Source organism: Epithele typhae (genome assembly GCF_022376455.1).
Source record: "Epithele typhae strain CBS 203.58 chromosome Unknown BXZ73scaffold_99, whole genome shotgun sequence".
NCBI classification, from domain to species: Eukaryota; Fungi; Basidiomycota; class Agaricomycetes; order Polyporales; family Epitheliaceae; genus Epithele; species Epithele typhae.
This window is the reverse complement of record NW_025954290.1, coordinates 53,453-80,446: the sequence shown is the minus strand read 5'-3', so window position 1 is coordinate 80,446 and position 26,994 is coordinate 53,453. Positions and strand designations below refer to the sequence as shown.

The following is a 26,994-nucleotide window of genomic DNA, read 5'->3' as shown; positions in this document are numbered from 1 at the left end:
TAACCCTTCCGTGCTGCTGCCAGGCGTGAGGCTCTCACACTTGCTTACACCCTTCCGTGCACGCTGCTGCCAGGCGCTACTCGAGGTTTTCGAGTTTCGCTCTATTTTTTTCTAGTGCCGTCGACCAAGCTATCCCTCCCTTTCAAAAAGGTCAGCAAGAGCTCGAGTCGCACGGGTGATTCAAAACATCCTTCATTCGTGTAATGCATTAAGGGGGAATCGAACCCCCGGCGGGTCGATGGCAACGACCCAGGTTACCACTACCCCATTAATGCTTCTGCCTATCTGGAGCTTGTTTTACATCGTAGAGAACGGCAGTGACACTGGCATCTGGAATGCGGAGGCGGTATGTATGTTTGTATGTACCCAGCAAAGATAGATGGCGGTTGTACTGGCGGCATGCACTGGGAAGATGATGGCGAACCCGGGTGCGCCGGGTGTGTATGAGAGTGGATGTCAGGAACCAGGGCTCACTATGGTGGACAGTCACAGTGAGCAGGGGTGCCGGATAAGGCTCGCACGTACGGGGGTCGGAGGAAACGAAGAAATGCGCCCCGTTTCGCTACAAGCTCCATATGAGTGTCGCGCATATAGGTAAGCACGCCGTGGACTCCCTTGCAAGGGGCCGTTCCTGGGACAGCCAGCGCCGTGGGTGAGGCGTCAGGGCGGCACGTCTTCTCGTCCAGACCTCCCGTTGGGGTGGCGACGCGCTGTTCTGAACACGCCAACTAGACGAGAAGCTCTTGTGACCGCAGCCTAGGGTAGTGTGTGAGCACTGAGCCACTTTCTCCGGTCCGCTAGTCGCTCCGGGGCGATAGAAACCCTGATCTTCGCAGCCTTCGACGTTGAGGCGCTAGTTCCGAAAAGCCACGGCGGGCAGGGGAATGTCTAACATACAGACTGGCGCGGTCTGAACAGGATACTTAGTGAATGTACCACTAGTGGCGTTGGTAGAGGGTGTTGTGAGTGCTTACCAGTCGAAGCGTTCGGGCATGATGTCTCCCCTGGCGGGCTAAGGAGGGCGCACAAAGTCGGCGACCGAGCGGTAGATAATCTCACGCGCAGAGCGGCCCCAGAGAGATAAGAAGACGAGTTGAGAGAATCTCATGTCGAGGAGGGTGTGGCACACGCGGACATGTTTCTGCGGTCTGTGGGCGCGTGGTGGGCGTCCGCGCAGCTCCATCGATGAGGACAACTCACCGGTGATAATACGGATTCGCGTATTTATGAGGAGCCTCTAGAGTGAACAGGGCATTCATGGAAGGTGGGGTGCACTGAATCGACAGGCAGCTGCTACGCATGCGCGGAGAGAGACAGAGACAGAGAGATTTGAGGAGTACTAGACGATCATTCCCGCGCGGGACCGCGCCGGTAAAGGAAGTCAACCCCTGAGCGCTGAGCCGCCCACCATACATACTTGATCATGAAGCTTAAGGTCGATGTCCTCCTTCTCGTCCTCTCCCGTCGCCCCCCACTGCTGCATACCCGCGCCTGCCATCGCCCCCCGCGCCCAAGCCCTCTCGGTCTCTCCGCCGTCTCCGCTTCGCCATCAGCCATGCCGGAATTGACGCCCGGGCTGCGATATCTCCTCCGGCAGGTCCCGAATCTTGCCGTCCCTCCCGCGACGGTCTTTGGCATCAGCCACCTCGCCCATCGCCTCTTCGACTCCTCCATCTCCCTCTGGCTCCTCGTCCCCGCATATGTCCTCTCCTGGCCCGTCGCCTTCGCTCTCCGCGTCCAATGCGCCGATCTCGCCAACCTCTGGGCCGCCCGGACTTCAGGCACGCTCATGCCCCCAACCATTGCCTCCAAGTACCCTGGAGGCCTGGACGTCGTGCAGGGCATCTTCAGGAATGACAAGTCGGCCTATCTTGGTGCGTCCTCAGTAGCGCCTGTATGCACCACCATTGAACGTTTTCCCAGCCCAAACACTTTGGGAGTTCTCGGAGAAATTTGGTTTCACGTACAACTTCAGGTCATGTTCGAGGACCGAGTGAGTCCTTCCCACCCGTCTCGCGCATATATAGCGACCAAAACGTTTCCCAGATCTTCACCTCCGAGCCCGAATACATCAAGGTGCATTGCCTCGCTCTACCCTCTTGTCTCTATCTTGACTCCTCCCGTCTTCGCAGCTAATACTTGCCACGGACTTCCAACAATACGAGAAAGGCCCTCTGCTCAACGGGCAGCTAGGCACTCTCCTCGGTGTGGGCGTGTTCAATGCTGATGGTGCGCTCTCTTCAAATCTGGATGCCTTCCGCGTCTCATGCCTGGCTCTGTAGGCGACATGTGGAAGTTCCATCGATCCATGACTCGCCCCTTCTTCAGCAAGGACCGCATCACCCATTTCGACATCTTCGACCGGTTAGTCTGCCCAATCATCTTATTTTCTCCCTCTCATGCGCTCGATCTCAAGACACGCGGAGCACGCGTTGAACCGTCTCGCCAAGCGCATGGAGCAGGGCATCCCTGTCGACTGGCAAGATCTCGTGTCCCGCTTTACCATGGACAGCGCGACCGAGTTCCTCTTCGGCCGCGACTGCCGCTCTCTCGAGGCCCCGCTTCCCCTGCCTTCCACCTTCCTCGCCCGACCGTCCCCTTCCTGTGGCCCCGCCTCACCATCATTGTCCCCCCGGCAAGCGCAAGATATCGTAGAGGACAATGTCCACCCCGCCGACCGCTTCGTCCGCGCATTCCAGAAGGCGCTCGAGGCCACAGCGCACCGCGGGCGGTACCAGCAGGCATGGCCGCTGGCGGAGATGAAGGAAGACAGTGTACAGAAGCACCTCAAGGCGGTCGATGAGTTCATCGATCCGATTGTCGACGCGGCGGTGCGCAAGCAGGCGGCGATGGGTGGTGCGAGTGCGGCGGCGAGGGAGAAGGAGATCCGGGACGATGAGACGTTGTTGGAGCATCTCGTGAAGTACACGGATGGTGGGTTCCTCGACCAGTCGCGCGTACTCAGGTCTGAGCGGAAGGTGCAGACCGCAAAGTGATCAAGGACGAGACATTGAACATCCTCCTCGCCGGCCGGGACACGACTTCCTGCGCGCTCACGTTCGCGGTGTATGCGCTTGCGGAGCACCCAGATATCCTCGCGCGTCTCCGTGCGGAAGTGTTGCAGGTTGTTGGCCCTGTTCGTCGCCCGACCTACGACGACGTGCGCGAACTCAAGTATATGCGCGCGTTCACGAACGAAGTCCTCCGGCTCTACCCTCCTGTGTACGTCGTTCATTATATGTGTTTCAGTCGAGCGCTGATGCACCCATGGCTTTGTAGCCCCATCAACACGCGCTGCACCATCAACTCGATGCGTTGGACAAACCCCAATGGACAAGACTACTACATTCCTCCTCGCTCGCGTGTGATGTATTCAGTCTTCTTGATGCACCGACGCACGGACCTCTGGGGTCCCGATGGTGGGTCATACCGCTGTCTATGTCTCGGCGGGGAGACTGACCACCCGAACCCCACGTAGCCCTTAAATTTGACCCAGACCGCTTCCTCGATGAGCGTCTGCAGAAGTATCTTCTTCCCAACCCGTTCATCTTCCTCCCCTTCAACGCCGGCCCTCGCATCTGCCTCGGCCAACAGGTGTGCTCTCTTTGCTCTGCTCTCGGCTCTTCCCCGCCATCGCCATCGCCATCGCTGACCCGTGGCGTAGTTCGCGTACAATGAGATCGCGTTCATGCTCGTCCGCCTCCTACAGCGCTTCGCGAAGATCACCCTCCGGCAGGACGCGCATCCCGCCGCGATGCCCCCGCCGGCGGTCGAGCGGTCCCCGCACGCCGTCGGTGGCCGCGAGCGCGTGTGGTTGCGGTCGCATTTGACTGCTTATGCGAAGGTGCGTTATTGCCAACTTGAACAGACACAGAACGGTTGCTAACGAGCGTGCGCAGAACGGGGTATGGGTCGAAATGGAGGGGGCGGAGGTGTAACTCGGGGACGCGCCGAGGCCTCTCGTATGTGCTCGTGCATGTTTAAGTGATCCTACCTGTGTACGACTAGTAGTAGCGTTCGCTGTACGGAATTGAAGTTGAGGATCCGCCGTCGACGTGGGGCCGTGTCTTGCCGTTGCAGGTGTGGTGTCTGCATCCACGTGGTTGAACAATGGAAGTGGTCAGGCCCGTGTGGCCGGATCAGGTCAGACGCGCAACGTTGGAACTGGACCGTCGGTTGGTTTCGCAGATTTCCCCTCTCCATCCCCCACGCATGTCCTCTTCCACTCGGCAACCCCGCTATCTCCCAGCTTATTGAGCGTCCCGACCAGCATGAAGAGTGGCGACAATGAACCATCCCGGGCTGGGAGCAAGCGAGGAGTAGCGCTAGCTCTCCCTGATGACTAGGAGCTGTTGAAGACAAGGTGCGTTGCTGCGTTGCTATTGAATTTTCATGTTTCGTCAACACTCGCTCAGGTATCAACCAGCTTCCACCCGAGGTTTTCATCAAGATCTGCAGCCACGCTCTCTTCCTGTCTTACCACTCGGCAAGCAAAATAGCTCTGGTGACGAGCGCACGAACGCGGATCCTGCTCAATCTCTCCCGCGTATGTCGTTCGTGGCGGGAGGCGACGGTGTACGTGCCGCGCTTCTGGTCTCAGTTCAACGCCGACGACCTCAGCGGGGCTTCAGGAGAAGTTGGTCTTTCGTTCCTCGAACGTTCTCAATCCTCCCCCTTGTCCATCTCTGTGGTTCTCAACAAGTCTTGTGGAGACGTCGTGACGTCCGACGTCGAGGCCCGCCTCATCAGGTTCTCGGTGTACTCCCGCGCCCCGAAACCATACAACACGATCGATGAAACTCAGTACAAGCTTCCCTTGCTCCTTCCGCCGCATGCACCTCGGCCAGAGAACGTCTTCGTGATGCTTTCGAACGACGACGATGGGATCATGTCCTCGCCCAGCGTCGAAGCTCTGTTCAGTCCCGACACTGTGGCCCAGCCGCGGGCACTCGCGTTGGGTCCTTTCCGCATCGCGCTCTTGCCTGTCGCGCTCCCTCAGGCTATCCATCCTTCGTACGGCCTCTCGAAGACCTTCTCACGTTTCTCCCTTGCTCCCCGGTCGTCAAGATGTCCATCGAAGACGCGATGACGGTGCCAGATGCCGTGACTCCCGTCTCGACGCCAGTTCGCATGGTGTGTATGAAGACCATCACCTTCCGTCGCTGCGTTTGGGGCTTCATCAGCCCGTTCTTCGACCGGGTATCGTGTCCGACAGACACTCACGTCTACGCATCGATCCCTTTGGGCAAAATCCCTGCCGAAATCGTCCCCCCGATGCGCTTCGATGAGGCAGAGCTGGGTCTGGCTGCTTACTGACTACCTCCGCGAGGTGGAGCAACGCGGCGGCTCCGTCGTAGGGACCACGCTCGCGGTTGTCGCAGAGATGCACTGTTCGGCGGCGGAGGGCTCGACGGATTATCGGCTCATGCGCTGCGAGCATAGCCCGTCCGACGCCAAGATGGAGGACGAGAAGATGTGTCCAGAGTGAGTGGAACGAGCATTGGTACAGAGACGAGCGTTCGTTCCTGTGTGAGGACAGGGACAGTGTGAACAAATACTGGGATCACGTTGGGGACGATATGGACTCTGCGTGGTTTTTGGAGGACTGGGCTCCCCATTATATTTGCTTAGTAGAGCGATGTACTAGATACGATAAGATGCTGATTAGATTACATACAATCTTAGCGCGCCCGCGCCGTTACGGCCTGCCAGTACTTCTGCCTCTTATCCAGGGCCACTGCCTCCACCAACCCCTTGAGCGAGTCACCTTCTCACCCCTCTGCTTGTCGGTGGATCAAACAGCGGCGCATAAACCTCGCGCGATATGACGAGCGGAATGAACTGGAAACAAGACGGCGGAGGGCGCGCGCTGCCGGACGAGAACGAACTACTGGGCATGAGGTGCGTCTTCTCCATCGTCGCCATATATCGCAGATCCTGATTCGCATGTACGTAGCACTATCGATGCAAGTGCAGTCTCACGAGTGTCGCCGTCTCCGCTGACATCCACTCTCAGCTCCTCGCACTGGAAGTCGAGCTGGCGGAGTATGTGCGTCGGATGCAGTCCATCGTCAACTCTCGCAGGATGGCAAATAGGGTTCCCAACGATGTCCTCGTCGAGATTTTCGAAAACGCTCTTCCTGCGCGCTATTATCCGACTACTACGGACGAACGTAGCCGCACGAGGATTCTGTTCAACCTCTCCCACGTATGCCAGTCCTGGCGAAGAGCAACGCTTTCTGTCCCGCAATTTTGGTCTCATTTCAAAGCAAGTAACCGAAGTGATCTCTCAACGGATCGCTTTCGTCTGTTCCTCCAACGCTCCGGGGATATCTCCCCTCTTTATCTCGGATTTCAGGCCAATACATCGTGCGAAGAACTGATCACCCCTGATGTGAAGGCCCGTCTCGTCCATTTCTCGCTAGAAATAGACTCCAAGGAGCCGGAAGATGAAGACATGGATCAAAGTAAATACACGGAAATAATTGGTTCATCATTCCCCCTTGATTCTCCTCGTCTGCAAAGTATTGCGTTGTTTTTTCCCCAGCACCGAAAGCTGTTCTTCTCAGATCTTTCTGTCGACTCCCTCTTCAGCCAGTCGACGGGGTCCCAGCTACGAGCACTACAGCTGCATTCTCTCCCCATGGCCCTCTCTCCCATCTCTTTCCCACAGCTTACTCATCTCTACATATCGTTCGTGAATTGTCCCCCATCTGCGCATCTCCCAACAGCGCTCTTGCGTCTTCTTCCATTCCTACCGCTCATTGAGTTTCTCTTCGTCCACGAGGCATGTTTGGAAGCGGCGCCACCAATCACCTTCCAGCGCAAAGTTCTCATGAGGTCTATGAAGACAATAACGTCCTCCCGTTGCCACTGGCCTTTCCTGTACTCCCTCCTCGCCGGTTTTTCGTATCCCGGTTCTGCACACGTCTGCATCTCGTATGCAGGTGCGACCCCCCACGGGATGACCATCCCACGCATTCCTGTCTTCGACGGTGCAAGACGGATGCACATTCGCTTCAACCCGTACAATGAATCGATGACCATCGATGGTCCGCCAGCCGACAAGCCCTCTCGACGCCCCATCGGTCGATTTCGCCTCCACAAGAGCTATCACAGCTTTGAGTTCACGCAAAACGACATCGACTTGCCGTTCGCATCGATCGCGGAACTCCATATCTGCTTCTCCGAGGACTCCGTCAAGCCGGACGCAGTCGACACCGTCCTCTTCCTCCTCGGACGCATGCCGGCGCTGACGGACCTCGTCCTCGACTTTTCCGACTGCAAGACTGAGTTCGTCGAGGACAGCACGGTCGATCCGTTCGCGGTCATCCTCGAGCCCCTCCTAAACGGCCCCGCAGCCCCCGGCCGTACCCTGTACCCCCACCTCGACGCGGTGGAGGTCAACTTCGGATGGAGGTGGCACCGCGTGGGGAATAGGATCGCGGCGCAGTGGCTCGAACTGCTGCGCGAGCGCGTCGAGCAGCCCGAGAACTTCGAGTATCCGCTGCCGGTCGTCGCCCAAATGTGCTGGCCCACGCAGCCGGGTGTGACGTACTGTCGACTGATGCGCTGCGACTACATCCCTCGGGTCGTCTCGCAGTTGGTCTCAGAGGACACGGGTCGTCCCACTCACCAGACGACAAACACGGAAACGGGGGGAAGCGTGGAATGGATGGGATTGGAAGGACCGTGGAATGAGTACTGGTACGGGAACCAGAGCTTGTATCTCGACGAGGACGTGGGCAGCGTTCATCAGTACTGGGAGGCCCCGACCATGATGGATCCGTGGTCACTTTATGGATAGCCTATGGGGTTCGACTTACGGTGATCGCTTTCCATCGAACGTACCAGTTGCACCCACGCTGCACGTTGTGCCACTCTACGTCAAATTTGACATCAAGATGGAAAAAGGCGTGAGCGTAATCACTGCACGGGAAAAACTCATGGAAATTTACTGAGCTCTGTGACTTTGGGTTCTAGAACGACCAAGATAAGATTAGATCAAGAGACAGCGTCGATCCTGCACTTGAACGGACCATCTCCACGCCCTCGCCTTCGTCGATGCTGCCGCCACTCATGATGGGATGATCATGGGACTGAAGGCTTGTATATTCGCATACAGGTAAGTAGACGGTACGACCCTATACAGCGGGCGGGAGAGCCTTCTCTCCCGCTCGCGCCTCGTCCTTCTCCCCGTCCTGCACCTGTGTTGTCACTGCAGTGACGTCTTCCGGCGTGCCCAGCTCTCCCCTTCCCGCCACCAACTTCGACTTCCGCAGCTCCCACCCACCTTCCCACCCGACCCACGTATACCTCGGAACATGCGGACCACGCACCAGCAGCACCACGAGCGACAGCCCCGCCCATCCAAGATTCAGCGCCGCGTTCGCCCTCCACCCGAACCGCGTGAACACCTCCGAGCCCACGCTCGTGCCCATCACCTGTCCGACGAAGAGCGCGAGGATGAGCACCGCGTTGAGCCGCGAGCGCGCGCGCGGGTCGAGCCCGAGCACGTTGACCGCGATCGAGGTCTGCTGCATCTGACGGAAGACGTCGATGCCGATCGCGACGATCACCACCGCGGCGACGGAGGTTCCCGCGGCCGCGGCCTGGATGGCGAAGGTGGCGAGGAGGCCGAAGAGCGCGAGGAGGGTGGCGGAGTAAGGGACGAGGCCGTCGATGAGGCGGCCGATGAGGGGGCGAGGGCGACGCCGACGATGCCTATGATGCCGAACAGGCCAATGACGAGCCTAGAGACGACGAGATGAGCGAGGGGTTTGAGGGTGGTAAGAAGGGAACTCACGTGGAGTAGTGGTACGGCGCGCCGTTGAGAATGAACGTGAGTGTGACCCACCAGTTGGTGAAAACCGCGCTCGAGGGTATCGTCATGAGCACCCCCTGGACGAGGACCGGCTCCGTCACAGCGTACCGCGCCATGCTGTACAAGATACCGAAGTATGTCGTGTCCGGGTTTTTCGCGGGGTAGTCTGGAAGGTACCAGTAGAGCAGTGCGAAGATGATGTATTGTATGCCGACGGCGATGTAGTACACCACGCGCCACGTCACGAACTGCGCGACGATTCCCGCGAGTAGTCGCGAGATCAGGACGCCGAGGAGAAGACCGGAGATAACGATGGAGAGGGCGGATGCACGGCGCTCGGGCGGTGCGAGGTCGACGGCAAGCGGGATGAGGACCTGGGGAACGATGGTGCAAAAGCCGACGAAGAAGTTGAGGACCTCAAAGGCGACTAAGCTCGATGTCACAGCGAGGCCGATCGTGAAGCTTGCAGCGAGGAACGTGAGAAGTAGGATGAGGGGACGACGGCGGACAAGGTCTCCGAGCGGGGCCAGGAGGAGGAGCCCAACGGCGTAGCTGTTGGCGGTCAGAGCTGCTTGGAGTGGACGAATTGATAGTACTCACCCCGCCTGCATCAGAGTCGGAACCTGGGAAACCTCGCCCTCGGTTACTCCAAACGCGTCAGCTAGTTGAACTGCGTCGCGGAAACTTGTCAGAAAGGGCTGATAATAAGACCAAGAAATGTACTCACTGAGGATCGGCACGCAGTAGTACAAGTTGGCGGCAGCTTTGGAAAGAAGAGCAGTTGGATTTGAGTTGGATTCGTACGCGACACTACGAACAAACGACTCACAGCACGTGCTGGCAAGGCCGAAGAGTATGTTCATCCCGAGGCCGAAGTGGATCGGATGGGCAGGATCATATCGTACCGCCGTAGGAACAGGTAGAAACCCGAAATCCACCTTCGGACCTGGCGCTTCTTCTGGGCGACTCGCTAGGTCTCTGGACACTTCTTCCACAGTTGCATCGGGAGATGTCACAGAGGCATCCATTTTGGCCGAAGGTGGGAGTGGATGCCTGGACCCGATGGTAGTGGTAAGAAGGGGGGAAGCCTGAGCGCCGGGCCCGGGCCCATGAGGCGGGAGGTAAGAATACCGTGAGTGAATATGGCTCGGAGTCGCAGATCCGCTTCCAAGCGCCGGAAGCATTGACTTACAAAGACGCTACGACAATATACCTGCACGCTGCGGGCACAGGCGTAAGGCTTGGGAAGCGTACGCAAGAGGAGGACAATACGTAGGTTGTTACCGCTCGTGCAACTCGTTCGAATTCGAATGTGAGATGCCCGCATGTAACAGAGCGATGACAAATAAGACCCACCTCAACTCCGGTAAGCCGGATTGCGGCCGCATTCATCCCAAGGGGGTAGGCAGTTGTGTGCTATGAATCAAACCTGCTGGCATGAGAAAACCGACGCCCACAGTGCAGGAAGAAATGGACTGACAGAATGTAAGTAAGAAGACTAGACTAGCCTCTACCAAGTAGGGCACTGAAGTTGGCAACGCGTTCATCAGATGTATGGAGACGCGTCCCTCACGCTCGCTCGGCTCCCCGTCGACTGGCCAGTGCGCATCGTAATGGAAGAGTCGGCTTTTCACGTGGATCATCGAAGTCCGAATGGCACTAGTACAGGCTGAGTCAGGAGCTTGTAGCGACTCGGAGGGCATACCCTTAATGGCAGCACATGTAATTGTGCTACTTACATATCTGAGACATGTTCTGGAAGACTGACGCGGACGGGTGTTTCCCACAAAACCAGAGAGTGGGAGAATGCAGAGTGACAGTAAGTGACTATTCACTGAGAGTGAGTACGCCCTTCAAGCTGGCGCTGGGTATGGGCGCTAAATGTCGTTCCGGCTCGTTCCGGTTTTCGAGGTTCGGACCGATCTCCGGATAGAATTTGTCATGGAAGGTGCACCAATCGGCTTTATGATACTTAGAGCACGACATCAGCAAAGACAACGTTGGACTAGTTGACTGTCCGTGGTCTATCGCGCGCACGGACACTATACCGCAAGCCCGACAGCGTCGGCCTCCGTGCCCGCCGCGCGCTCGTGCACCGTCAGCTGCGGCCTCTTCTTGTCCACTCCGTCCGCCTCCTCCGGCGTCGTGACCATCTCGACGATCGTCGTCTCCCCGCTCCAGCGCCGCGTTGGGTCGCGCTCCTCCGCCGCCCGCTTCACCGCCTCGACCCTGCTCCGCCGCAGCTCCAGGCCGCCCTCCCACCCGAGCCACGTGTAGCGCTTGCAGTGCGGGCCGCGCGCGAGCAGCACCGCGAGCGAGAAGAGCGTGCACGCGAGGTTGAACGCCGCGTTCGCCTGCCAGCCGTGGCGCGTGAAGAGCTCGGCGCCGACGCTCGTGCCCATCGTCTGCCCGAGGAAGAGAGCGAGGAGGAGGACGGCGTTGATGCGCGAGCGCGCGCGCGGGTCGAGCGCGAGCACGGCTACCGTGAGCGACGTCTGTTGCGACTGGCGGAAGACGTCGAGGAGGAGGCAGACGAGGATGACTGCGACGAGCGAGGTGCCCGCGGCAGCGGTCTGGATCGCGAAGGTGAGGATGAGGCCGAGGATGGCGACGAGCGTCGCCGTCCAGGGGAGCAAGACGCGGTCGATGATACGCCCGATGAGCGGGGCGCAGATGACGCCGGTCAGCCCGATGAAGCCGAACATGCCGATGGCGAGGCTGGATCGTGTGTCAGCTGAGGACGTCAGAGACACGGCGCGACTCACGTGCTGAAGTTGTAGGGCTCGCCGGCGAGAAGGAACGTGAGGGTGACCCACCAGTTGGTGAAGGTCGCGGCCGAAGGGACGGTCATGATGATCGCCTGAACGAGGAGCGGCTCCGTGACAGCGTATTTGGCCATGCTGTATAGGATCTGCCAGTACGTCGCCTCGGGGTTTTTCGCCGGGTAGTCGGGGAGCTTCCAGTAAAGCAGCCCGAGGACGATGAACTGAACGAAGATCGCGATGACGTACACGATCCGCCAGACCACGAACTCAGCGACGATCCCGCCGAGGACACGCGAGACGAGGATGCCGCAGAGGAGCCCTGAGAGAACGATGGACAGCGCGGACGCGCGGCGCTCAGGTGGTGCGAGGTCCGTCGCGAGCGGCATGAGGATTTGGGGGACGACGGTGCTGAGGCCGATGAAGAAACAGAACAGTTGGAACACGGGGAGGCTTTGCGCGGCGGCGAGGGCGATTGTGAGCATTGCAGAGATGAAGCAGAGGGCTAGGATGAGCGGCCGCCTGCGGACGAGATCGCCCAGAGGTGCGACGAAGAAGACTCCGAGGGCGTATCTGGAGGGCAAGGGGATGGGTACAATGTCACGCAACCGCAACGGCGACTTACCCTGCGAGCATCAGCGAAGGAATGGAAGCAACCTCCTTCTCCGTCGTCCCGAAAGTGTCCGCGATCTTGACTGGAATGTCGCGTCAGTGCGTGTGCTATCGAGCATGGGATGCACTCGACACTCACGCAAGAAGGGGACGGAATAGTAAAGGTTGGCGGTAGCTGTAGTCCGTGTCAGCCTCAGAGTCGTCGTAGGCGCGGAGAAGAACATACTGAAGGTACTTGCCACGGCGAAGAGAATGTTGAGGGAAAGGCCAAAACGAGGAGGCTGGGCGGGGTCGCAGCGCGCGCCCATAGGAATAGGGAGGAACCCAAAGTCGCGAGTCTGAACGTCCGGGATCGACCCGTCGTTCGTCGGTTCTGCATTCAAGCCTCCACCGAGAGCACGAGGGACGAGGGCGATGATGTCGGAGTAGATGCTGTTGCGCGACTGTGGACGGCTCTCACCGCCGGCAGTGTAAAGAGGCATGTCGACGAAAAGAAAAAATGCAACGAGTGATGAAGGAAAGTAAAAGGGGAGGAAGATGATGAGCGAGACGACCATCGGTGGGCCGGTTTTGAGCCATGGAAAACGGCTGACCGATCGGCCGTCAGCCATGTCGTCCTGCGTTGGCCTCTTTCTTAATCCGAATAATATCGGGACGGAGTCAACGAACCGGAAAGTGCCATAGCACTAGTATACGCGTGCCGCATGTGTTTCTCGCCCATAAACGAGGGAACTTATGATATCCGTCGAACTGTGCGTGTTCGAGTCCACTAACGAAGCATTGGAGCTGTGAAGTCTTAGCCTGGACCAGTCACTCTCTTGCAGAACTCACCCAGTGACAACGCCCCTCGCGTCTATAGTGAAACCCTCTATCTCTTTTGCAGTTGTCCAGTCTCCTGACGAGGTTACGGGTTTGTGCGGGTACTATGGTGCTCTCTATCACGGATACATACTACATGTCAGCGTTTTATCGGCGCCGGAAGGGCATACTATGCAACAGGAAAGGGGAGACGTACGAGCATTTGGCACATGTGAGCACAGGTTTGCGAGAACACGCGCCGGACGTTGGGAGGAGATGGCGAAGGCCGCCTTGGCAAAGCCGCCGACCCTTCTGCCCGCACTTGCCCCAAAATATGTCTCACGAGATGCCGCCGCTTTCCTGCGCGTTGAAAGAACCCAATTGCATTTGCGTGGCAGAAGCGGTGGATGGCGTGTGGTACGCTCGCTCTAGAAACTGGGTTCTCTTGATTTCCAGGCGGACACGCCCGTCCTGGCAAAAAATGGGAAGAACATCACGTACGGTGAGAATACACGCAGAAGAATCACGGTATCATTGGCTTCGATCATGGGGTAGAACGGTTCTACAGCTGCGCGGCCCATGACCGAGGTACAGCCTGCTCTGCATTCAGTATGAAAGGGTTCGGCGCATCCTGAAAATCGGCGGAAAATGACAGAGCAACTTGCAAGACACCAACCTTGTCGTAAAAACGCACCAGGTGGCCCGTCGATGATCGTCCCGAAAACGTCGCCAGCGGAACTTGGCCGCGGCGGCTTTTGCCGGGCCGGTTTCGTCGGCGCTTCAAATGCCGCTGGGAGAAACCTCGGTGAGTCTGAGCGTCGGTTCTTTCGTTTATACCATTCGCACAACGCGTCCCTCCTGCGCTTCCGCCCTCTGGACTGCTCCATCATCCTCAGAAGCTGCCGCTGTCGCATCAGACCTCGATAGCCTTCTCTCGAGGTCACCCTCCCCCGCCCGGATGTTCGTTGCCCCTTCCCTGCGGCCGTCATCGCCGCATGCTCAGGTCTATGGAAGCATCATAGGTATGTCACCCGCTCCATCCCCCATGAGAAGCGTCCTGACGAGCGGCCATGAGAGCAGTCAGGCGTTACCGCACGTGAGCGTGTGGTTGCCTCGTTTAGCTCTGCCGCTCCCGTCTCGCGAGCCGGCGGTCCGCACACGAGACGAAGGCGCGAAGCATCCTCAACCCCTGGGATGGTACGTTGTCATCGACGCCCTTTTCCAAGCGTATATATGCCCCGCACGATGCGCCAAAGTGGCCAGCGCACGCCATGCTCGGACCCCGGTTCTCTTCGTGGGTGTGCAACGCCCTTCTCGCCTCCACCGTCGCCATCCCCGTATATGCGGCCCATGTCTCGGAGCGCGCTTCGCCAATCGCTGCGGCGGAGCCCCCGCGCAAATCCAACGGGTTGACGGACGTCGTTCAATGGGACAACTACACGGTCTTCCTCAACGACCAGCGCATGTTCCTCTAGTACGTCTCCCTTCGTGTATGTGCGCGCATATAGTCATTCGAGCCTCGCAGTTCGGGCGAGTTCCACACATTCCGCCTGCCAGTGCCCGATCTGTGGCTCGACATCTTCCAGAAGATGGTTGCAGCAGGATTGAACGGCGTCAGCATTTACATCCATAGTCAGTCTCCTCTTCGTTTTGGTCCAGACCGCATTGCTAAACGGCGAACCAAGTGGGCGCCTCCAATCCCTCGCGCGGTGTGATCGATTTTGATGATTGGCGCGCTCTGCAGCCTATCTACGATGCCGCGAAGCTTGCCGGTATCTTCATTGTTCTCCGGCCGGGTCCCTACGTGAGTTTATCGCGATTGCATGTGCCGTTTGAGATATTCTAATGCCTTGGCAGATCAACGCCGAGACAACGGCGGGTGGGATCGCGCACTGGATTACCAGCGAGGTCGCTGGGACGCTTCGGACGAACGCGACTGACTGGACCGCAGCCTACCAACCTTATACCGCAGGGATTGCGAAATCTGTCGTAGGGAACCAAGTCTCGGACGGTGGTCCCATTCTCGGTAAGTAACTATATGCGCTTGTCGTGTCGATGTTACTCAATCATCGCACTTGCTAGCCGTTCAAATCGGTGAGTATACAGTATCCTAGCTATATGCGCTCATGCTTACGAAGTTTAGACAACGAGTTCACGCAAAATGCGCTCACGGGAGCATACTTCGCTGCGTTGGAGCAGCAATATCGTGGTGCTGGTGTAGTGGTCCCTCTGTAAGTCGTTATTTCATAGTCTTGCATCATCCTCTTATCACCGTTCAGAACGTACAACGACCCTTTCGAAGGCTCGAACTTCATCAACGGTACTGGCGCTGTCGATATCTACGGCCTTGTAAGGAAGCACATTATAAGACGACGGTTTCGACTAAACGATTTTCAGGACTCTTACCCTCAAGGTTTCGACTGCTCAAATCCACGCAACTGGAGCCCTGTCGTCACTAACTACCAGGCCTACCACGAACAGGTGAACCCGGCTCAACCCTGGTACATGCCTGAGTTCCAAGGTAACGCTTAGAAACCTTTCTCCACTTATTAGTCCACTCATTCATGGATCTCCATCAGGTGGATCCTTCGATCCTTGGGGCGGGCCCGGGTATGACGCATGCGAACTCTTAACTGGACCCGACTTCCAGGACGTCTTCTACAAGAACAACTGGGCCAACAACGTCAAGGCTGCTTCTTACTACATGTTCTATGGGTACGTGTCCTCTCGTGAACACCATCTATTCTCCGTTAACACCTCTCCAGTGGCACCAGTTGGGGTGGCTTCCCTTTCCCGGGCGTGTACACTAGCTATGACTACGGCGCTTCCATCAGGGAGTCTCGTGCTCTCTCGGCCAAGTTTGACGAGATCAAGCGTCAGAGCATGTTCCTTCGCTCGTCTCCGTCGTTCCGCAAGACCGACTACGTCGGGAACTCCAGTACAGGCATCGGTGGCGTCACCGTGAGCAGCAGTAGCGCGTTCGTCACGTCCTTGCACAACCCGGATTCTGGTACTAGGTTCTTCATCACGAGGCAGACATCTTCCACATCGACGTATGTCCCTCCATTCAGTGTCGCTGCACTTTCGTTGACTCCAGACCAGTGGCGATATCACTTTCACCCTTACTGTGCCCACGTCCAATGGCACACTTCAACTCCCTCAGAAGACTGGTACTATCGCGATCAACGGCCGTCAGAGCAAGCTTATCATCACCGACTACCCCTTCGGCGCTTCTAGCTCCGTCCTCTATACCACGGCTTCCGTCTTCTTCGCCGGCGCAATCGGTGCTCGAGACGTCCTCTTCCTTTTCGGTGACGCCGACCAGTCGCACGAGGTAGCTTTGACGCTGACCGGCTCTGGCACATCAACGGATGACTCGCGCGTTACTTTCGACAAGTCCACGGCGGGCACGATCATCTCGATCGCGACCGGAGACGACGGGCTCGTGACGCTCTGGGAATCCGACACTCAGCTCATCCTCTTCGCGGATCCCGTCACTGCGGCGACGTTCTGGGCCCCTGCCATCCCCACGGCCTCCGACGCGACCGTGTCTGGGCTGGAGGCGTATTTCCAATGGGGCACAAACTCCACCGTCCTCGTGGGCGGACCAAACCTCGTCCGGAACGCGTCCATTTCCGACGACGGCACGACTCTCGCACTCCGGGGAGACCTCAACGCCTCCGTGCCGCTCACCGTCGTCGCCCCTGCCACGGTGACCGCGGTGAGTTGGAACGGAGCCGACGTGGCCATGTCGGGCGATGGGAGTGGGGTGCTTACCGGCTCTCTGACGATGCTCACGAACCCGAGCTCTGTGGCGGCACCTGCCCTCGAGGGGTGGAAGTTCGCGGATAGTTTGCCAGAGATCAAGGCGGGCTTCGATGACTCGACTTGGGTCGTGGCGAACAAGACGTCGACGAACATAAACCAGAAGCCGCTGTTCGGAGATGGAAGAGTGCTTTATGGTGAGCCTCCTGAGTTCTTGTTGTGATATGCAGTGCGCTGATTTGCGATGTTTCTAGGCTGCGACTATGGATTGTATGTCTTGAGTGTATTTGATCTTCTTGCCCTCTGACGTCATCGTTTACAGCTGCGAGAACAACGTCTTTTTCCGCGGTCACTTCACTGGGACAGGCAAGGAAACGGCAGCCAACCTCACGATCTACGGCGGCAGCTGTGCGTATCTTTCGGTATCTGTTCATCGTTGCGTCACTCAAGTTCTCTCTTCAGCGTTCGCGGCGTCCGTCTGGATTAATGGCCACTTCATCTCCAGCGTTGGCGGGGGTTCCGACCATGTCAATGCGCTCTTCACGTTCCCACGTGGCGCTGTCGTCGCTGGCCAGGATAACGTCATCACTGTGCTGCACGACAACATGGGCAACGACGAAGCCGACAACCAGAAGTCGGCCCGCGGCATCGCCGGCTTCAGCCTTGTCGGTGGCACGATCCACACCTGGAAGGTCCAGGGCAAGGTCGGCGGCTACACCAACTTCCCTGACAAGGTCCGCGGCGTCATGAACGAGGGGGGCCTGTTCGGCGAGCGCGAGGGCTGGCACCTGCCTGGTTTCGACACCTCAAGGTGGCAGGCGCGCGACCTCGCACAGGGGCTCCCGAACGGGACCGCGGGCGTCGGCTTCTTCGTCACCACCGTCGACCTCGACTTCCCCACCGACGCGGACGTGTACGCGAGCTTCGTGTTCGGCGAGGCGGCCGGCCAGGCGTACCGCGCGCGACTTTTCGTCAACGGGTGGATGTTCGGCAAGGTGCGTCATCGCCATGTCCGTCTCGGCGCTCAAGAGCGCGGAACTCTGACCCCTCCTCCTTGTGCCATGCAGCGCGTGGGCAACGTCGGTCCGCAGACCAAGTTCCCGGTCCCCCGGGCATCCTCGACTACCACGGAACGAAGTACGTGCACTCGCCTCGCGGCGCTTCTGTCATGGCTGACTCGACTTCTTCACACAGCACCATCGCGGTCTCTCTCTGGGCGCTGAACACCACCGCGGTCTCTCCGAAGTTGACCCTGGCTGTCGATGGTGTCCTTGACGGTGGTGTGGGGCCGATCACGGTGAACAACCCTGTTTGGTCGAAGCGCTCGTGAAGGAGAACCGATCGAGATGCAAAGAACGAATGTAATGACTTGTACGCATGTTGACGACCGTCGATGGCGTTCTGTACACTACAATGGTACGACGGTGGGGTGATCAGTCCAGCATATTGGGGTCACAACAGAGCGACAACGATGCTCGCGGCGGCGATTCGCCAGAGGAGAGGCGCGCCAACGAGGCGGGGGACGGCGTTAACGTCGTCGTCGCCAACGGGGAGGTGGTCTGGGCGCTGCTGGTGTGTGCGCCGATGGCGGACATCAACCCGTTCTGTATGCCTTCTGGTATCCTCAGAGACTACAGCAGGTAGAAGTGAGTGGTCGGAATGTATGTCCCGGGGCTCGACACGATCGTCCCCTCAGCACGGGCTATGGATAACGTACGCCGAGGCGCACCCTGGGGTGGTGATGCGGCTCGAGGGTGCCTTGGATGGTGGCGTTGGGCCTATCGATAAGTACGAACAAACAACGAACAACCCACGATCGTAATTTTAACCTTGGTAGAAATGGTTCATACGTGAAAAAGTGCCTACGTACTCGTACATACTGCATCTCATCTGAAGTACCAGATCAAACAAGTGGCAGTCCGATGGAAGGCAGCAAGGCCTCATAATCAGTTTCTAGTCAGGTTTGAAGTCAGATATCATTAGTTCGAAACCATGAGATGATATTACCAAAAACGATAATTGACTTAGCGCGTTCCTGATGATGACCACGTGCGCTCTCGAGCGTTGCACTTCGACCACCACCACACGCCCTTCCAGCTCAAGCCCCCACTAGGCCGTTGTCTCCAGTAGCCCTGTGGTGTGCACCTCAATGGAGAAGCACGCGTGGCAGCCAGTCCACCTTCAATGCTACGAGAACGTTCCTCGCCTCGACGGGACAGGCAACAAGCGCCCCCGAATCCACCTCACACCTACGCGGCTGTTATCGCAACATGCCATCCCCTCACGGCGGCGATGGTCGACGTGGGCATTGCCTGCCCTTGTGTCGCTTTGCATTGTTGTCTTGTGGAACGCGTCGTGGCAGCCTACGGCAAGCCGCGAGCCCCAGCGGAAGTCGAACGGCCTGACGGACGTTGTTCAGTGGGACAATTACACGCTCTTCCTGCATGGCCAGCGCATGTTCCTCCAGTGAGTGCGCTGATAGTACAAGTTGTATCTTCTCATGCTTACGATCCTCTGATGCTTCAGCTCCGGCGAGTTCCACACCTTCCGCCTGCCCGTGCCGGAACTATGGCTCGATGTCTTCCAGAAAATGGTGGCTGTCGGCTTCAACAGCGTCAGGTACGTATCCATGGATGAATACAGCGTATGAAATACCAACGCTCACCACTCCTTCGCAGTGTATACATCCACAGTCAGTCAGCATCAGACTTGATGGCTTTCAACCTCTGATGTCGTTTTGTAGTGGGTCTGACGAACCCGTCTCGGGGCGTTATGGACTTCGATGACTGGCGCTCTCTGGAGGCCATGTATGACGCCGCAAAGCTCACAGGTCTCTTTGTTGTTCTACGTCCCGGTACGTCTAATGGTTCGATGACGAACAGTGACAAAGTTAAACTTTCGGAACTTTGACAGGGCCTTACGTAAGTCCAATAGTGACCGCGCCGCGTTCAGGCATTGACAGAGTGACCACGTTCATTGCAGATCAATGCAGAAACCACCGCTGGAGGCATCTCGGCCTGGATTACGGCCGAGACGCCCAGCGTTGTGCGCACTAACGCTACCGATTGGTTCGATGCTTATGAGCCTTTCATTGACGCCATCATCGATGGGACCAAGGCTCACCAAGTTACCGAAGGCGGAGCTGTGCTAGCGATACAAATTGGTGTGTTCTAGAGATATTCAAGTGCCACTATGAGTATTCGCTGATGACTATCCGACAGACAACGAATACGAGCAGAACGAAGTGACCGGAGCCTACTTTGAGCGCCTCGAAGAACAGTACCGCAAGAACGGCATCATTGTACCGTTGTATGTGTTATCGATGTGGTAACCCAGAGCTCGAAGTTTCTCACCAGGCTCACAGGACATACAACGATCCAAATATGCGGAGAGCCTTCGTGAACGGGACTGGTGCCGTTGATATCTATGGCATGGTGAGTCGTCTCCGCTCGAATCACACGACGGCGACTTCATAACATCATTCTGTAGGACGCCTATCCTCAGCGCTTTGATTGTTCGCACCCGTCTGTGTGGAACCCGGTCGTGACCAACTACCATCAGTATCACTCTGAAGTCAACCCGAGCCAGCCGTGGTATATGCCCGAGTACCAAGCAGGCGCTTTCGACCCATGGGGCGGTCCAGGATACGATGCCTGCTTCGAACTCACTGGGCCTGAGTTTGAAGACGTCTTCTACAAGCAGAATTGGGCCGCCAACGCCAAACTTCTCTCGTACTACATGTTTTACGGAGGTACCAATTGGGGTGGCCTCGCGGAGCCCGATGTGTACACTAGGTACGTGCGAGGTCGCATCCTTACTTTCCGCTAACTAAGCAACCTCAGCTACGACTACGGCTCGCCCATGCGAGAGACTCGTCTACTCTCGAAAAAGTACGACGAGATCAAGCGCCAAGGACTTTTCGTACGCTCGTCTCCTGAGTTCCGCAAGACCGATTGGGTCGGGGACTCTAGCACGGGAGTTCCCGAGCTCTCACTGAGCAACGATGCGGCGTTCGTCACGTACCTCCGCAACCCGGACAGTGGGACTGGCTTTTTCATCGTGCGACAGGACAACTCCACCACCACGTATGTGTCTCACCTCACTCACGTGTGCCTACACTGATGGCGACCTGCACAGTCAACCGCTCTCCTTCCAAATCACCGTGCCTTTCCATCAACCGAATGGCCGCCTCACACTTCCCCTCACCCTCGACGCGATCGCTCTTGACGGCCGGCAGAGCAAAGTCATCATCACCGACTACCACTTTGGAAAGCACGGCCACCTCGTGTACACAACTGCTGAGGTCTTCTTCGCCAGCCGCATCGGCGCCCGCGACGTCCTCTTCCTGCAGGGCCGCGCCACGCAAGCGCACGAGTTCGCCATGACCCTCGTCGCCTCCCGCCGCCCCAGAAGCCCGCCCCCGTTCGCCGACCCGCGCGTCCGACACCACGCCGCGGCCATCAACGGGGCGCCCACCGTCTTCACCGTGCTCCCCGGCACGACCGGGCTCGTGACGGTGTGGGAGAGCGCGGGCCAGCTCGTGCTGTACGCGGACGCGGACACCGCCGCGACGTTCTGGGCGCCGCACGTCCCCGCGCCGACGGCGAACACGGTCCCGGGGTGGGAGCACTTCTGGCAGTGGGGCACGAACGAGACCGTGCTCGTCGGCGGGCCGTACCTCGTCCGCAACGCGAGCGTCGAGCACGGCACGCTCAAGCTGAGGGGCGACCTGGAGAAGGAGGTGATGCTGACGGTCATTGCGCCGGAGGACGTGACGCGGGTGACGTGGAACGGGGACGCGGTTGACGTTTTGGCCGACCTCCATGGCGCGAGCGCGGTCAGGACGGGAACGCTCGTGATGAAGGGGAGGGCGAGGGGATTCGTCTTACCGGAGCTCAAAGGATGGAAGTACCACGACAGCCTCCCGGAGATCGAGAAGGACTTTGATGACTCCGAGTGGATCACTGCAAACAAGACCGTCACGTACAGCTATCAGCAACCGCTCTTCGGCGATGGTGCTGTACTGTATGGTGAGTGAAAACCCCGCTCTCTCTTGTACCGCCCAGTCTAACCTCGAGATCTCGCAGGTTGCGATTATGGATTGTGAGTCCGCCGAGTTGCACAGTGTTGCTAACCCGCTGATGTGTCTCAGCTGCGAGAACACTGTGTTCCTCCGTGGACACTTCGACGCTAACGGGTCCGAGACCGGTGCAAATCTGACGATCTTCGGTGGCGATTGTGAGTCTGTGTCTCACACTTTTTGTAGCCCTCTTACTGAAACCAGTTCGTAGACTTTGCGGCGTCAGTATGGATCAACGACAAGTTCATCGCCTCTGTCCAGAGCAGCACCGACCATGCCAACTACATGTTCACCTTCCCAGAGGGCTCGGTGGTTGCCGGAGAGGAGAACGTTCTTACAGTCCTCTACGACAACCAAGGCCTCGACGAGTCTGAGAATGAGAAGTCCGCGCGTGGAATCGCTGGCTACGTCCTTGAAGGCGGCAATTTCACCATGTGGAAGGTCCAGGGCAAGGCCGGTGGATACACGAAGTAAGACCGCCCCCTCCTGCACTCGCGCATCATTCTCACGGAAACCTTGTCCCACCCAAGCTACCCCGATAAGCTCCGCGGCCTCCTCAACGAAGGCGGTCTCTACGCCGAGCGCCAGGGATGGCATCTCCCCGACTTCGACACCTCCAGCTGGGACTCGCGCGAGCTCTCCGCCGGCCTCCCGGGTGGGACGGCTGGCGTTGGATTCTTCGTGGCGACGTTCGAGCTCGACGTGCCCTCGGAGACGGACGTGCCGATGAGCTTCCAATTCGAGCCGGACGGGCAACCGTATCGCGCGCTCCTGTTCGTTAATGGGTGGCAGTACGGGAAGCGGATCGCGAACGTCGGGCCGCAAACGCGGTTCCCGGTACCGCAGGGGATTCTCAACTACAACGGGAAGAAGTGAGTCGGCAATTGGTTGCTGATATACCGGATGCTGATTGGCATGGTACAGTACTGTTGCGATCGCGCTGTGGGCAACGAACAACACGGCGGTCTCTCCGGGCTTGGCGCTTGAGATCGACGGCTGGTTGGAAGGTGGTGTGGGCTCTGTTACACCGAACAATCCTCCTTGGTCACCACGCAAGTAAGCTGCGAGCCGTTCCGATCGACGTGCGATGGATTCTTCTTATCATACGTCCATGTATTAGTAGCACACTCGAAGCGAGGTACGAGCGTCGAATGTGCGGCGAGGTTACTTGCTGATAGTACTCTGAAAGGTCTAGTCCCCCTAGTCAGAAAGTTCTGTCATTCTGAGATCGGCTAGCATATGTATGTTTGTGGATGATGTTTGTGGGTGATTACCACGCATTATCGTCGACGTCTGACTCTGGAGTACATTTAGATTCTGTCGCTGCGAGTGATCATGTGGCACGCGATGACGAAACAGCACGGTTAGATTGGACACATGCCACCTCCAGTCATCCATCTGTCACACAAGTGAGAGCTCGTTCTTAGACAACATGGTGGCATTAACTGCACCCGAGGACTACACAAGCTCCCGTCGAAGTCCTATAAAGCATTCTGAACCAATCCTGAATGTTGTATCCTCGTACCTCCGAGATCCAGCAAGAACCCTCCACCTCGGATCCCCCTCCTCTCAATCACGGCCACCATGTTTAGGAAACACGGCTACAAGGACTACCACCGCATGAAACCGCGGATTTCCCAAGGTGGGGAATGAGCGCGGAATGAGTAAATTCCCTGCGAGTTCCTCGAAGATGTTCTAGCAGATTCCCTGTACTGTAACATATGTGTGAAATGAGCAGATTCCTCACTTATTCCTTGCACATTCCTAAGTACCCCTAAAAGGGTTGTGGCCCCTTGAGAGGATAAGCGAGACATTATGGCTGACAAGTCTTTGAAAGGTCCCGATCCTGGGCTTATCCAGCTGGACAATTTGCTCGTGCGCGGCTCCGCGGGCCAAGGCGCGGCCGGCGGGAGGCGCCCCGCGCGCGCGCGAGCGCGAGCGCGATCGATGAGCTCGCGCGCGCGCGCGCACGACTCGCCGTACTCACTATATGCGCACTTCATTCCCTCCCACATCCACATCACCGCTCCCCTTCCACTTGCTGCACCATCAAAATGCCACGCAACTCTACGCCCAGATACACCCACTGCTTCTGTACGACCTGCAAGAATACACCTCTAGGCTACGGAATCGTGACTGAGCGCGGGGCAGCAAGGCACGCACAACACGACGCAAAACGGCAGACGAGCTCGCAGCAAAACCACGGCTCTGAGCCACTGGGCTTCGACAACAGTACGATCTCAGGGTCTTCTCTCAGTGCTTCTGTAGACAACCCCTCCCTTTCCGGACGCGATCCTCTGGCTTCAGGTCTGGATGACCGTTCGGCAGATCCGACCCTTGGTGCTGAGCCTATTTCACCTGCTGCTGGCCAGCTGTCGTCGAGATCGTCCTCCCCAGACCCAGCATACTCCCCTCCTCTTCGCCCTGCAGATCTTCCGGACAACATTGCCCCGTCGTCTCCTACACCTCCTGGTGGTCACCGCGACTCGGCGCCTCCGGACGAGGACGGTCTCCCACCACGTCCAGTTCTCCGCGATCTCACTCAAGACCCTTCGGAACGGCTGCTCGCACCTGCGACAATTGAAGCGCCTCAGTTTCGCCTCATTTACCTCCTCACTGTCATTGACAACGCCTTCAAGCACGCCACAGGCTGTTGCAGACTGTGACAAACGACTCAAAGACCACCTCAACGTTATCAAGATCATGCAGCCTCTCCCGATCGCGCCTCGGAAGCCAGCAACGACTCTTGCAACTGCACGTCGGAGACTGGGACTGAACATTGACGACTACTTCGACCGTGTGGCTGTATGCACTGTCTGCTACAAGGTGTATTCTCAGGACGATCTCGACGCGTTATCTGGGCCCCAATGCACTGTCTCTAGGTGTAAAGGTATTGCCTACAAGTCCTCCGAAAAGCGCTCGGCCGCGCGATCCAACGGCGAAGATCCGGAACCAAAACGCGACCCCGCAAAAATCCTGCTATATGCACCGCTACTCAAGGCCCTCCCGCGTCTCCTCCTTCGAGAAGAGTTCATTCGCAATCTCGATATCTCATGCGGTGAGGCACCAGACAATGGCGGCGTGCTGAAGGACTTCCAAGATGGACAAGCTTATCGAGCAACGAAGCTGGACCACGCTCGCCTTCGCATGCCTGATGGCCAGATCGAGGACGTCAAAGCGTTCGCATCAGTAATTTCCAAAACTCCTGTGGGGTCCTGGGGGGCCTGACCAGGGTTCCCAGGAATCCAGGGATTTCGTTCCGGGCGTCCTTGCGCCCAGGCCGTTTCCGGGCGTTTAGGGTGCCAGGTCGGCCAGTTCAGTCAGGGATTCAGGGATCCGGAAGGTGGGAGGCATATAATTGCATTCATTTTCGCCGACACACTATCGTACATTTAGGCATACAGACGAGGTACAACTGACGAGCGCCGCCCCGCGCCGCGAGGGTTCTCCTCACGGAGTACATCAAGATACAGATCGCGTACGTCGAGCAGGCGTCAACGTAAGGTGCACGCGCCGAAGCAAAGCCGCTTGCCCATGATCGCGCGCGCACGAGACCGCGTGCGACGGAGTAGTCGGACGCGTGGGTGTAGTCGACGATGTAACAGCGTACCATCGGGGCGGTGAGAAGCACACCTGGCACGTAGCAGCTCAGGCCTGCACGTCCGAGTTCCGCTCCTCATACGCGTCTGGGTCCAGGTCCCACTTCGCCGACGCGACCGCGGGGAGCGGCACGGGCAGCAGCAGGCACGACACCACGAAGTACTTGTCCTCCGAGTCCGAGCCGTCGCCTGCGCTCCCGGATCCGGACCCGCTCTCCCCGGTGGCCACACGTGAGTGCGAGTGCGCGGAGGACGGAAAGGGCGGCGTACGCGGGGAGCGATTTGGGGAGGCCGTGCACGGAAGCACCCCTGCGTTCGTCCGGGTCGAGAGCGGGGGATCGTGCACCCCAGACACGAGCGGGGTCTCGAACCCGACGGTGAACTGCGGGGGCGAGCTCGAGCCGTGCTCCGCCGAGGGGAAGATCCCGTGCGTGTGTAGGTGCTGCTTCGAGTTCAACCAGACCGCGGGGGACTTGAACGCTGCAGTCAACAAAAACAGAATTTGAGTCAGCACGGAAACCGACGCAAGCCCACACGCGACCGCGCGCGGTTTGCGCCCGATTGCAAGTTCATGTGCGTCGCTCGGCCGCTCGGCCGCGGGAACATCTTGGCTGACAAAGATGAGGATCTGGACGACGGTTTTATGGATATGTTGTGAGAAACGAGTATGATATCGGAGCGGACACACCATTATATGGTTGCGGAGGGAGGTGGGCGCGAGCTCATCAAGGAGGTTGGTGTCGTACCTGGTGTTGCACAGAAGTCCGGTCTTGGCGTACAAGTGCTGGCGGAGATGCTCGAGCCTGACGTACAGCGGGATACTGGACGCTTCAGATAAACAACTCACCCAGTATTGATCGTACGCCCATCCACCTGACACTTTCTGTCCCACACAGCCGAAAGAAGGGTGTAATAGGTCTGTCGAAGCGTCGAAAGATGATCAGAGATATGTTGGATATGGGCATCCATAGTACCCACCTTATCCATAGCATGAAGCCTTCATATGGGCTTGGTGTGGCTTGTTTCGCGTTTGTGAGCACGCTGATAGCGCTATGACTTGTCCTCAGGCGGTGTGTCAAGTGGTGGAGATGGGAGGAGGGTGAGAGGCGACTCATGTTAGGCGCCCTATTCCTTCGCGTCTTCGGTGCCCACCGCACGCGGCTTTCTCATCTTTCTTCTTGACCCAATCTCACTCTGCTTTCCTTCACTCCCGCGTTTTTCCCCGTTGTGCGCCCTAGGGCTGGCAGGCTTCTCTTCTCCAGTATCAGCTCCGCGCAACACCGACCTAATGCTGCCTCCGATAAGCAGGTGGAACTTGGAAGACGCTCTGTTCCGCGAGCTTACCACGCAGGCTGCTGCAGGCGACATCCCTCAAGCGAAGGCTACGCTCTCCGCATGGCCAGGTAAGTCCTCGCTGTAGTTGTCCATTTGAGCCACGCAGATGTAGCCCTCCTCTAGGGATCGTCACAGGTATGCCCAACCCGCGCAGGTCACGGGTGCCGGTGAGGGTCGCGCAGGTATCGACTGTTACGATCTGAACCTCGAGAATGACAA

The 26,994-nt window shown here is 58.1% G+C and overlaps 2 protein-coding genes and 1 non-coding gene across 3 annotated transcripts; 1 reads left to right on the top strand and 2 right to left on the bottom strand.

Annotated features, from left to right (window-relative positions):
- Nucleotides 1-204: 204 nt before the first annotated feature.
- Nucleotides 205-275, bottom strand: BXZ73DRAFT_t194. Its single transcript has one exon. It is a non-coding gene; the product is annotated as a tRNA-Gly (tRNA).
- Nucleotides 276-18,910: 18,635 nt separating this feature from the next.
- Nucleotides 18,911-25,069, top strand: BXZ73DRAFT_107089 (uncharacterized protein; the record flags this gene model as incomplete). Its single annotated transcript, XM_048016827.1, has 17 exons — nt 18,911-19,227; nt 19,288-19,380; nt 19,440-19,453; nt 19,505-19,615; nt 19,675-19,682; nt 19,744-19,924; nt 19,983-20,070; nt 20,126-20,195; nt 20,251-20,555; nt 20,604-20,846; nt 20,899-21,791; nt 21,849-21,864; nt 21,914-21,999; nt 22,053-22,311; nt 22,372-22,713; nt 22,766-22,897; nt 24,214-25,069. The coding sequence occupies 17 exons, from the start codon at nt 18,911-18,913 to the stop codon at nt 25,067-25,069; spliced, it is 4,014 nt and encodes a 1,337-aa protein (XP_047872094.1).
- Nucleotides 25,070-25,489: 420 nt separating this feature from the next.
- Nucleotides 25,490-26,049, bottom strand: BXZ73DRAFT_55700 (uncharacterized protein; the record flags this gene model as incomplete). Its single annotated transcript, XM_048021386.1, has 2 exons — nt 25,490-25,920; nt 25,965-26,049. Coding segments are annotated over 2 exons (516 nt in total), but the record flags the coding sequence as incomplete, so codon positions are not given.
- Nucleotides 26,050-26,994: the final 945 nt, after the last annotated feature.